The sequence below is a fragment of the Pogoniulus pusillus genome, chromosome 9 (assembly GCF_015220805.1).
Source record: "Pogoniulus pusillus isolate bPogPus1 chromosome 9, bPogPus1.pri, whole genome shotgun sequence".
Lineage (NCBI taxonomy): Eukaryota > Metazoa > Chordata > Aves > Piciformes > Lybiidae > Pogoniulus > Pogoniulus pusillus.
In genome coordinates this window covers 25,887,318-25,899,785 of record NC_087272.1, presented here as the reverse complement: position 1 = coordinate 25,899,785, position 12,468 = coordinate 25,887,318, and the positions used below count along the sequence as shown (strand labels likewise).

The 12,468-nt window shown below is 41.7% G+C and overlaps 2 protein-coding genes across 12 annotated transcripts in view; one reads left to right on the top strand and one right to left on the bottom strand.

Moving 5' to 3' along the window:
• The window catches only part of WWC2 (WW and C2 domain containing 2), a 103,802-nt gene extending 99,410 nt beyond the window's left edge, over nt 1-4,392 (bottom strand). For 5 of the 6 annotated variants that reach the window (XR_010303440.1, XM_064148934.1, XM_064148935.1 and 2 more), the window contains exon 1: nt 3,329-4,388. Coding sequence is in view for 5 of the 6 variants with exons in the window: in XM_064148934.1 (XP_064005004.1) it covers nt 3,329-3,459 (131 nt within the window). In the remaining variant the exon portion in view is untranslated. Of the gene's footprint in view, nt 1-3,328 lie in introns of all 6 variants that reach the window. The other variant, XM_064148938.1, reaches the window with a different exon arrangement.
• DCTD (dCMP deaminase) overlaps nt 1-12,468 on the top strand; it is a 228,345-nt gene that overhangs the window by 157,893 nt on the left and 57,984 nt on the right. Inside the window, exon 1 of one of the 6 annotated variants that reach the window (XM_064148952.1) lies at nt 3,336-3,422. The exons of the other annotated variants lie outside the window; for them this stretch is intronic. The gene's annotated coding sequence lies outside the window, so the exon portion shown is untranslated. Of the gene's footprint in view, nt 1-3,335; nt 3,423-12,468 lie in introns of those variants that run through there. 6 annotated transcript variants of the gene reach the window in all.

Here is a 12,468-nt window from a genome sequence, read left to right as displayed (position 1 = left end):
AAAAAAAAAATCTTATCAACATCTTAGTGTAACACAGTATCCCAGGAACTTGTAAGAGTTTCAAGGGAACCCCACAGAAAACTATGAATTCCTGTAACTTTTCATCTAGCTCATCCTCCTCAGTCCACAGCTGTCTTTTTTTTAACTTTGTCAAGTCATAGTAGGATAGAATTGACATTTTGGGCTATTTCCCTTACTATAATAAACCAGTTTAAGAAGGAAACTGTCAAGATCAGCGAGTTCTCAATTTGTTGTAGCCTGGGGGAGTCATAAACAAAGAAGTAACATATTTATATATTTGGCAAATTACTACAAGTCCCACATTCTTGCCTTGATGTTTTTCTTTATCACACTATGTTTTAAAGTGCCCTGTCTTTTGGGCCACCAGTCTTCAAAACAAATCAACACAGTACTCTAAGTGCTCAGAGAACAAAAAAAAAAAAAAAAAAAAAAAATCACTGTTCAATAGTGCAAAACATTTTAAAACCCCTGAAGAAACAAACAATTCAAATAGTTTCCACAACACTTCTTAAACACAACACTCTTGCCCTTACAAGTGTGAGATTCTCTAATGTCAAAGGGATTGCTCAGATCAATCAAGTGGACAAAACTGAAAACTGAGCCCCAAGCTTGAAGATGATGTGAGGTTTTTTCCACAGCTATAGACAAGCCTATCATACTAACAGACCTGTACAACATGATCAGTAACAAATACATGTTCTATCAGAACAGTCTAGAAATGCACATGAGAAAAAGCATTACCCACAGAATTTTTCAAGAATCTTTGAAATACTGCATTTTCAACTGTCAGCTTATTTCTAGACATGAATACTTTAAATTAGTAACAAAGAAGTCCCAAAACATGTTCAAATACACCCGACAACCTACAAATGTATGTGCAATGTCTCACAGCACTAGTCTTCAGTATCTGTATCTTCTAAATCAAAATGAAAAAAAGTTATTTTAAAACAGCAAGCATGACTTTTCCATGTAATAATCCAGGGAATGCAGTATAATGCAGTGTAACAACGTTATAAAGAATATCGTCCATAAAAACTTGCCTCAGTCTATACTTGTTTTACCAACTGAATATTTCAGGAGTCCACATACTGTAATATTCCACAAGTAGATTAAGAAAACTTTGTTACTATGCTAAGGTTGTAAAGGGAAAAAAAAGACCTAAAGTGTCATCAAACAAGGAAATGCATTTTTGCTCTATCTGTAGAATCCATTATCTTTGTTTTGACAATTTCAGAAACAGTAGGAATCCAGATTTAATTATACTGACAGACTTGGAAGAAGACTTTTAAGTTTTTCTGAGAGCAAGCCCTAATGACATCCTGTATAGGTTCCAAATATATTCTCTAAATACCAGTAAGATACAATGGAATCCAGAGAAAAGTCATTACAGGACTTTAATGCACTTCCTATTCACTTTTCCAAACCAGGTCATCAATATAAATACAAATTATAAATACGGATACTGTAAATACAATGCAAGAGGCACATTAAATGGGTCTCTTCTTTGGAAGCAACTCAGTTTCACAGTGAGCCACACACACTAAAGCACAGATTCTCTCAAGCACCTAGGGCAAAATCCCTCTGTTTGTTTTGCATGACTGACATAGGTTAACAATTACTTCAAACGCTATTCTTTCTGAAAAAGGTCTTTACTTCCTTAGTTCTCATTACAGATTATTAAGTCTCAGGGCTTGATTTCTCCTCCATCTGTAAACAAGGTATTAATGAAACAATATTTACGCTATCCCTACAGAAGGGCAAACACACACAAGTGTTACTCAGCTGTCTACTCCATTAATGACAATGAAAACTAGACTTTTACTACCAAATATGAATATTCTTGAACTTTTCGAGACTACAGAATGTGAAAAATATTTTAAATGAGTATACTTGTGAGGCAAGATTATAGCAAGCACACTCTGATACCCCATTTTGCTTTACTTCAATCGTACCATCTAGTATTCAGCTTTGCAAACACAAAAGTCTAAAACTAAACAAAACCTCGAAGCCACTATTTCTAGGGACAGTGAACCCAGAACGTTTGGAGGTTTTTGTTTGTTTTGTTTTTTTTTTCCTGTGGTAAAAAAGTAACTAATTACTTGAGAAGTCCAGGTATAATAAATAACGCTGTCCTGTATGCCTTACCAGCTCACTAGCACTTACAAGGTATTTAACATGTTTAGAAGTACAAAGGAATTCCTGCCACTACAGGAATTCGCAGTTATAGCAAGCAGGACAGAGAAGTAGGCCCAGCATGGCATATGCTTGTCAAAACTTCCCCTATGGTACAGTCAGAAAGCTCTGTCACAACTACACCTTTTCTAATTTCACTAGAGAAATATAAACCAAGGTCTTCATTTATAATTCAGTGCAGCTTGTTCCATAAATTTATAATGCCTTCAAGGTTTTTGACAATTAGGCTGCCCTGTTTTCAGTAGCAACGCTGTTTGCATAATGCCGTTTTGGGGTTTAATTACTTTTCAGGACCACTATGGACAAAACCCACATTTTACAATAGGTATATTGGGCCTCTATCATCCATTTGATTAAAAACAGCCACTGAAGCCTACCTAAAGAGCCAGAATCCCTCCCCAGCTGCAGACCTGCCCCAATGACTCCTGTGCGAGGAGCCTTTCAGTTGGTTACCTTGCTCACTGAAGCACTTTCAGAGGTTTGCCGATTTAACAGCGCTTAGACCTGGAAAGGGCAGCAAACACTCCGGGCTAGCGTCGGGCTGAGAGGATTTGGTCTTGCTGAGGCCTAGTGAGCACACGAGGCCTCCCTAGAACCCCAGCAGCCAAGACCTCTCTGGACAGCCGGGTCAGCCGCGGTGCAGGCGGTCCCCAGGGCCGAAGGGGGAAGGACACAGGAGGGACAGGCGCCTGGCACGCTACGCCAGCCAGGCGGGAAGCAGCCCCGCTCCGCGGCTCCCGGGAAGAGCCAGTGCCTCAGGCTTGAGGGGCACTTGCAAACTTTGGTACCTACTGGGAGCTCCCCAAACACCAGAAACGCCCGTCGCCTCTGGGAAGAGCTCTGCAGGCTTCCCCCTGCTCCCACGGCCAGGCTCGCAACATCAATTTACACACCGGGCTTAACAACCACCGATAGGAAGGAGAGTATGACGCGCCCCGCTGCAAACAAGGGCTTCTCCCGCCTTTCCTCAGCTCCTCTGACCCGAGTGAGGCACCCTCGGGCGCACCACCCCCCTGTCACGGCGGAGCTACCCCAGCGGCGAGGGACCCAGGAAGCACCGCTCAAAGCCCACCTCCCGCCCTGGGCCTCGCCACCTCCCTGCCAGTGCACCCACCTGTCCCGGGGGTCGATCCAGCTGGTCTGCTTGGTGTTGTGATCGATATAGAAGATTTTGCCGTCGTAATCCCTCGCTTCCTCCCAGCCATCGGGTAAGGGGAGCTGCCCATTCCCCGCTTTCCTAGGCATGGTCGGGCGGCAGGAGTATCTGCTCCATAGGGACAGAAAGAAAGATGGGAAGCGGGAAAAGCTCCCACCCGAGGCAGAGGGACGGGAAGGGGGCCGGAAGCAGAGGCTGGGGGGCACACGGTAGGAGCTCGCAGAAGCCCAGGAAAGCCTTTCTCTGCGGCCGAGTCTCAGGCCACCATGCCTGAGCTGCCACCTTGCCCGCGCCGCGGCAGCCCGGGTCAGGGTTGCCGGCGGAGCCCAGCTGCCGTCTGGGCGCGGGGAGCCCGGCTCAGCCCCGGGCGGCCGGTGCTTATTAGCATGAGATTAGCATCCATCTCATTTGCATGCACATTCCTCCCGCCGCATTCCACGGCGTTAACCCTGCCGGCGCTGCTTGCCGCCGGGCTGGGCAGGCCCCAGACATAGATCCAGGACAAAAAATGTCCCGCGGGCGAGTGCCGAAGGCAGAAACAGAAGAGGGGGGGAGAAAGAGGCGGCAACGGAGAGCTCCTCCTGTTTCCGTGTCTGCGGCACGTTGAGGCTCGGCCAGTGTGGGGGTAGGAGACAGCCACCTGAGGGGGTGGCGGCAGCCACGCGGGACAAGCCACCGGTGCCCCAGCGATCACAGGTCCTCAGGTTTAAGCACACCGACCGCGTCCCCAAAGCTGTTTTGGTCAGCTGCAAGGGCAGAGGAGGCACCCCTGCCACCACCCCCCTTGGGGGAGAGCGGCGCGAAGGGGCTGCGGTGTGGCCCACTGACAGAGCGGTAGCGCGGCCTTTTGTCTGCGAACTTGTTGCTGGCCCCGCATCAGGTGCCGCAGGCGGCTGGCGTCCTGGCCCTGCGGGGCATGAGGAACGTGCCCCGGGAAAAGGCGAGTTCGGCGCTGCCTGCATGTCACGGCGGTGTCGAGTTTCTGTTATCTTCCCCTCAGGTCCCGCTAACCTTGCTTCACATCCATGTGAACGTTCTCAAAGCTGCAGTAAGGCTCAAGGGTTCTTAAAAAGAACCTCCGCATTTAAAATACCCGAGCTCAAAATTTAAATCCAAAAGAAAAGGAAAAGTTTATTTAATCCTGGAATTACCTTTTTTTTTTAACAGTATGACCAGTGGAGAATGGGTGTACTTTTGCCTCCATAGTTGTTTGGGCCTAAAAAGCAGGCAGCTAAGTCGTATTAAGTATGGAAACCAGGTGCGAATTACTGTGCTTTATCTCACATTTGCCAAAAGAGAGGAGGCGTCTGGTTACCAAGGTTCAGCTCTGATGGGTGGTAACTTAATGAGCTCCATTAATTTGATGTGCATCTTACTCCCAAAATTTGACACCAGAAGTAGAGCCCCTATAGGGAGGACTCTAATTTATCAGCTAAGACTACTAAGCAACCTTAGTTTTAATCCCTGATTCCTAGTATGTTTAGTTTTTTTTTCACTTATATTTACTGTTTTAAAGTAACAGAATTTTCCTGGCAGACTAATTGTGGGATCTAAAGTTATCATTTTTCCTTTTTTCCCTTTTATTTTTTAAGTCTGTTTGTCTACTCCGTTGTAGCTGTCTTTAGTGTTACAGTACTAATTATTTTTCTGAGTCAATTTACACTTACTAAGTCCTGTACTTGTTCAGTGCATAACAAGTTTTTGTATTCCACTTCAGAGTACGAATATCTGACAGGTATTTCGGTAGCTAATTTACAGGTATTTAAATTCCATTGTCTTAAATAGAAGAAAGTACCATTAGGATATGATTAATTTAGCTAATTGCCAACTTGGAAGAGCTAAGATCTTCATTTTACTGTATTCTGCAACACAATCTCTGCAAATGGCTCCTATGCCTCCCCAAAACACCCCAAAATATTGAGCTCCAGACTACCTTGATTTTATTTTCAGATCAGTTGTGAAATTACATACAAAAAATAAGGCCTTTGTAGTAACTGAGCTGTCCTAACTTCTGAATATTGTCAAGTGTTCAGACACTCCAAGAAAGCAACAGGATCATTGCCTGTTTTCATTGAGGACGTAAAGTTCCAATAACCAATTGATTTGTGAAGTCCAGTCTTGCTTTCCATCAGTGTAAAAAAAAAAGTGCTTTTTCTGTCCGGTTCCAGTTGTGTTCTTTTAAACTATTTACTTTTTTAAACCTATTTATAGGTGACATCTTACACTTCCATCTTACATGAGGAAGTACATGTGGCATTTGTGAGACAGGATAAGCTGGATTTCCTTTTCCTTTTTAAAGTTAACTTTGCACGATCAATAAAACATTTCATTATGTAAATTGATAAAAGCTATAGAGGATATTTTCTTTCTGAAACCAACTGCCAGTTACTTACCTTGGTATTAACAAGGACCTTTTATAACACTACAGCTTTTTTTTCCTGAAAATCAGGCCTGTTATACAGCCGCACTCCTATACTCCGACTCTCCAAATAATCCACCAAAAGAAACTGTAATACAAAGGCAAAACTTAAATATCTTAAGTTTCATAAATTTCTCTTCAATATGTTTATTGATGATGTGGATGAGGGGACTGAGTCCATCATGAGTAAGTTTGCAAATGACACCAACTTAGGAACAAGTGTTGATCTGTTGGAGGGTCAGAGGGCTCTTCTGAGGGACCTGGACAGGCTGGCTGGGTGGACAGAGGCCAGTAGGATGATATCTAACGAGGCTAAGTGCAGGGTTCTGCACTTTGGCCACAACAACCCCATGCAGTGCTACAGGCTGGAAGACAGAGTGGCTGGAGACCAGCAAGGCAGAAAGGGACCTGGGGGTGCTAGGAGATAGTAGCTGAAGATGAGCCAGCAGTGGGCCCAGGTGGGCAGGAGAGCGAATGGCATCCTGGCCTGTATCAGGAACAGTGTGGCCAGTAGGACAAGGGAGATTATTCTTCCCCTGTACTCAGCACTGGTCAGGCCACACCTTGAGTACTATGTCCAGTTGTGGGCCACTCAATTCAGGAGAGATGTTGAGGTACTAGAACATGTCCAGAGAGGGGTGACGAAGCTGGTGAGAGGCCTGGAACACAAGCCCTATGAGGAAAGGCTGAGGGAGCTGGGGTTGTTTAGCCTGGAGAAGAGGAGGCTCCGGGGTGACCTCATTGCTGTCTACAACTACCTGAAGGGAGGTTATAGCCAAGTGGGAGTTGGCCTCTTCTCCCAGGCAACCAGCAACAGAACAAGGGGTCACAGTCTCAAGTTGTGCAGGGGGAGGTATAGGCTTGATATTAGGAGGAAGTTCTTCACAGAGAGAGTGATTTGCCATTGGAATGAGCTGCCCAGGGAGGTGGAGTCACTGTCTGTGGAAGTGTTCAAGAAAAGACTGGGTGAGGCACTTAGTGCTGTGGTCTAGTTGATTGGCTAGAGCTGGGTGCTAGGTTGGACTGGATGATCTTGGAGGTTTCTCCAACCTGGTTGATTCTATGATTCAGTGATTCTATGAAATCTCATTTATGTCAGTACTTGGGTAATACCCAGTTTCTATTCTTTGTTACTCCCAAGACAGTCAGAGTCACATCTTTTATTATTGGTCAGATGAGATCCACATGGATGTGGATGTGATATGTAATCATCTTTACCAAGGTACAACTTCTCATCAGAAAACAGTATTTTCCATTTATATAAATTGAAATTGCAGGTGCTTGGTTGGTTATTTGGTTGGTTGGTTTGGGTTTTTGTTTCTTTGTGGATTTTTTTGAGATAAATATACTAAGATTGTTGCATCCTCTTTGAATTTTTATGCATATTATTGTTTGTGCATATACAGATGTGCTTACACTTTATAAATACAATCTGGTTCATGGTGTTAGGCTGTTCTCTTCCTTCGTTTTCCATTGTTTGAGTATTTCATTGTGTTTGTACCTATAGTAAGAGTCTACAGTTCAGAGTGCCAGTTTAGGACGAGTTAGAAATGACAGTATTTGAAGTCAGATTGGCAAAAGATAGGCAATATTTGTGTAAATAAATGCCAGACCTTTAATATTGTCAGTGAGAACATGTAGCTTCTTGAAGGATTGCTATTGTTGTAGAAATTAGAATTCATTTATCCTCTTGATTTTTTACTCTTTTGTAATTTAGATTGCTAGAAAATATTTTTCTGTGCTATCTTTCTATATCTTTTCCTATGTCTAATATCAGAAGGCAGAAGAGATATCCATAATGATTCTTTTTAGCCTAAAATATGGTATAAATCCACACTAAATGTAGTTTTTCAAGTATATTTCTTACATATCAACTGATAACCTGCCTGGCATTTTGTGCTGACATTGTTAGTTGACAGCATACCACAGATTGTTTGACTTAATTGCATAAGACAGCATGATTCAGAAGATGTAAGCATGCTTTATTGAAATCACAGAAGAGTGTATATGAAGGAGTTTTCCAAAAGCACAGAACAATGTCACTGTGGCATGACTTAAGGATTTATCAGCAAGTATGATAAATAACAAGATATAGTCAGTGAAAAGGAGCCAATTGTTCCTGTCTTTTGCGTGGCATATGTGTATTTACCTGATCTGGAGAAGTTCACATTCTAAGTAGGTAGTTAAAGGATTGACTTAAAGGAAATTAGAATCATAGCTATTTTGTGTCCTTTTTGCTTACTGTTATCATCTAGAGGAAAAAATGTCTGTGCTAAGATTCAGAACACAAGAGTGAAAGTGGATGAATCCAGAATGGGGTTCAGCAAAGGCAAATGGTTGTGACCCGTCATGTAAGAAGAAGCATGCCCTTCTCCAGTAGTTAATCTCCTGATGGTCTCTGCTTCTTTGTTTTTCCCATTAAATCTGTTTCTCATGCTGGCTGTGACTAAAAAAAAGTATGTTTGTACCCCCTCCATAAGTCCCTTAACTTGATGATTCTCTGGAGTAACATGCCTGAAGAAATTTACAGCTGTTACAACTCTAAGTTGTACTATCTGCAAATGGCTCTGAATCAAGAGCCACAGCTGTCTACATCTATATTGTTCAACCTCTATTGCTTTCAAACAGAATTCAAGTGCAGGATGAATGATAAAGTATGGTGACAGAAAGAATTTCTAAAAACACCTGACAAAAATATTTGAAAATATGTATTCATTACATTGGAGATTTTTAGACACTTAAACCAACAAATGTGGACAAGTCTGACTTCCCTCACATATCACTGCAGTAGAACTCTAGAAAACAGTATTCTCAGCATTATAAATAATTGTATATATAACAACATATATACATAACAGCAATTGTTTATATAACAACAATTGTGTCTGACAGCTATGTTTTCCAAAAATAAAACCAAATCCCACCAAAAATATGGAGCAGGATGTATAGTTTTCAAAGGGTTTTAAAAGTGTGGTAAAGAAAAAACGTTGTGCATGGATGGGGGTGGTAGGAGGAGTGCTACTTTTACCGTTGTGAGCTTCTGATGCATGTATACATCTGAGAGTAAAATATCTTTGAATGGTGTTTCTGGTTGAACCTATAATGAAGCTGTGTAGAAGTGATCGAGACAGGTGATTTTTGTGCTCATTCAGTTTTTCTCGTTACTGCAGCTTGTTCTTTCCATTTATATTCAGTTGGACAGCTTGTCACTGAAACAGGATGGGCAGAAAAGGCCATACCAGGTTCTGCTCCAAAGGAATATATACCATTTTCAGAATTTTAGCCTTATATTTGCCTCCAGACACACACAGGAGAAAGTAGTGAGCAATTACACATTTTTAGTCCTTGCAGATGTAATCCTAATACTACAAATCGGAAAATGGCTTCCCAAAACAATTTTAATCAATTGTTAGTCTGGTTAAAGTTTAGTGTTGGTATAATGGAAATTATGTGAAAAGAGCTCTGCCTCAAACTTATCTATGGAAATGTGAGTAACATTTTCATGACAAAGTCTCCTCAAACTCACCCTAAAATAGCCATTACACTGAATTAGCATTCAGTTCTGTTAACTATGATACATACTGATGATATTTCTGTGGACAAATAGAAAAAGATGGAGAATTTTGGTTGTGTCAAAACCCCCAGGACTGTGGGGTCCAAATTAGCCTGTGAGCCATATTTTCAAGGATTTCTTCAAATCACAGAATCATTAAGTGGAAAAGACCTCTAAAGTCATCAAGTTCAACTGTCAACCCAACACTGCCATGCCCACTACACCATGTCCTAAAATGTCACATCTACACATCTTTTTAACACCTCCAGGGATGGTGATCCACCACCTCCCTGGCCAGCTTGTTCCAATGCCTGATCACTCAGTGAAGAATGTTTTGTAACATCCAATCTAAATGTCTCACAGTGTAATTTGAGACCATTTCTTCTTATCCTATTGTTAGTTATGTAAGATACGAGATCTACTCCCACCTCAGTACAATCTTCTTTTAGGTAGTCATAGAAAGCAACAAGGTCTCCCTTCAGCCTGCTCTGCGCCAGACTAAACAATCCTAGTTGCCTCAGATGTGTTTCATAAGACTTGTATTGTAAACCCTTCACCAGATTTGTTGTCCTTCTTGGGACCTGCTGCAGCAACTCAATGTCTTTCTCGTAGCGAGGGGCCCAAAACTGAACATAATATTTGAGGTGCAACCTCACCAGAACTGAGTACAGGGGAACAATGACTTAACCTAGTTCTGATGGCCATGCTATTACTGCTACAGGCCAGGATGCTGTTGGCTGCCTTGGCTACCTGGATACAGTTCTGTCTCATTTTTGAGCCAGCTATCAACCAGCACTTCTAGGGTCCTTTTCCATCAGGCAGCTTTCCAGCCCCTCTGCCCTAAGCCTTTCGTGTTTCGTGGGGTTGCCTTGACCCAAATGCAGGACTCCAGCACTTGGCCTTGTTAAACTTCATGCAATTGACCTCAGCCTGTCCAGATCTCTCTGCAGATCCTCATCCCCTTGTTGTTCTGCATGTGCTGTGTGATCACACTCAAGATAAACCACTCTATAATCTTGGTCACTAAGCACAAGATGGTCTTGCCAGTCTGTAAACAGCAGGTCAAACAAGACACCGATGCTGGTAGACTCACTTACCAGCTGTGTCAGGAGGTTACCTTCCATGCACTCTGTGAGCTTCCTAGACTGTTTCTTCTCTGCCGCGTTTCTCGTGCAGTCTTGGTATGTTGTCTTGGTGTTGTTTTCTTAAAAATAGACCTGATACTTGTACACACAAATCTAACTTTCTTACATATCATCATATCTACGGAATTGTGCCGTCTATTAACTGCTGTCTAATGGCTTTGGAGAACCACAGAACTATGCCTGCTCAGCCAAGAAGGTTCCCAAGACTTCCCAGGTCTTCTCTTCTGGCCATGTGTGAGACAGAAGTAGGACAGCAACAGAAGGTTTATGCTCATCAGCAGGAAGGGAAGAATGAAGGAGTTTCTGAATAACAGCTCCTTTGTTGGAGAATTATGATTAATTTCTTCAAGCATCTAAGATACTCTGTTAAGTAGTAAACAAGTGCACAGGTTTAAGCAGCTAATGCTTTTAATCATCCCTCTCTACTGATGCAAGGAATAAGTGCTCCCACCACAGCCAGAAGAAGGCACTTATTATGTCTGCTGTGTTGTTTCTAAAGATGGCAAGGCAACAGATGAAATTCACAAAGGAATGTTTTAGCAATAATATCCTGAAGTAGGTTTCTTCTTTGTGTCATTCATGTACTTAAGACACTCAGTGCAGTAAAAGCAGTAGACTGGACTAACTCACTATTTAACACCTGCATTACCAAAAAAAAAAGCCTCTGACTGATGGAGAGGCTTAGGTGACCTTTCTTCTAACAGATATTTTTTTAAAAAGCTTATTTTCTCTTCTACCTATTTTTCACCTCTTTTTTCACCTAAAAAAAGTACAATTTCTTTACACTAATGCAAAATACTTTGATGTTTGTCCTGGCCAACAACAAAGGAACCTCAATCCTATCTTACTGCTAACTGAGGCTAAAAGCATGCTGCAAGAATCTAAATCTATGCAAATTTATAGCAAAAAATGAGACTAATACATCAACACCAAGATTTAGTACTTCTAGACTGCTATAGATGTTGCTGAATTGTATGAGTTACCACAAGGCAATTTTCATTATAGTGTAATATCCAAATTCTGGAATCCCAGTGTCTGCTTTTTTTGAGGGCTGAACATTATGAAGAACACAGTGTGATATTATGTCCACTTTGCAGTGGATGTTAAAAAGAAGTGTGAAGTGATTTGATGGAGTAAAAAATATGTAAGTGAAATAGAATAGGGATTAGAACATAAAATGCTCTCAGCTCCTGAGCTGGGTCTGTTGAACTGCAGTGTGTAATTTTTATTATTTCAGTATGTGGTCTCAGAAATACTTGGGATAAGCTTCCTGGACATGAGGAAAAAAATTAAAATTCATAGAAAAATTCCTTTTATTCAGTATCTCCCCAGGTAAACCATGTATAAAAGTTATCAATTCCATATGGTCAAGCATAAGTTATGAAATGCTTGGGTCCACATATAAGACATGTTACAATAATTCAGCAGCTTTCTTTTTTTTTGTTTGGTGGAGAAACAGAACAAAAGCATAAATTGTAGTTCACAGTACTTGTGTGTTGATAAAATAAATGCATTAGTAGAGTACCAACCTCTACAACATCAAATGATTACAGTGAACAATAATTTTTTATAAAATCATTTGAAGCTAGGCAAAGTCTGCAAATTTTAAGTATTAAAACATAATCCTCAGAACTTTGAAATGTCAGAGCTGTTGCTGATGATCAGCTCTTTCATAAAGGTTTAAATATAAATCCAATGTATATACAGTTGGTGTTTATACTAAAGGAATCACAGAATCACAGGATAGTTGAAATTGGACCTCTGGAGGTCATCTTATTCAACTCCCCCAGTTAAGCAGGGACATCTAGAGACAGTTGTCCAAGACCACATCCAGACAGTTTGTTAGTATTTCCAAAGATGGAGATTCCACAACTTCACTGAGCAACCTGCTCCTGTGCTGGGTCACTCTCACAGAACAAAAGTGTTTTCTGAGACCCAGAGGGAACCTCCTTTTTTCATTTTATGCCTATTGCCTCCATTT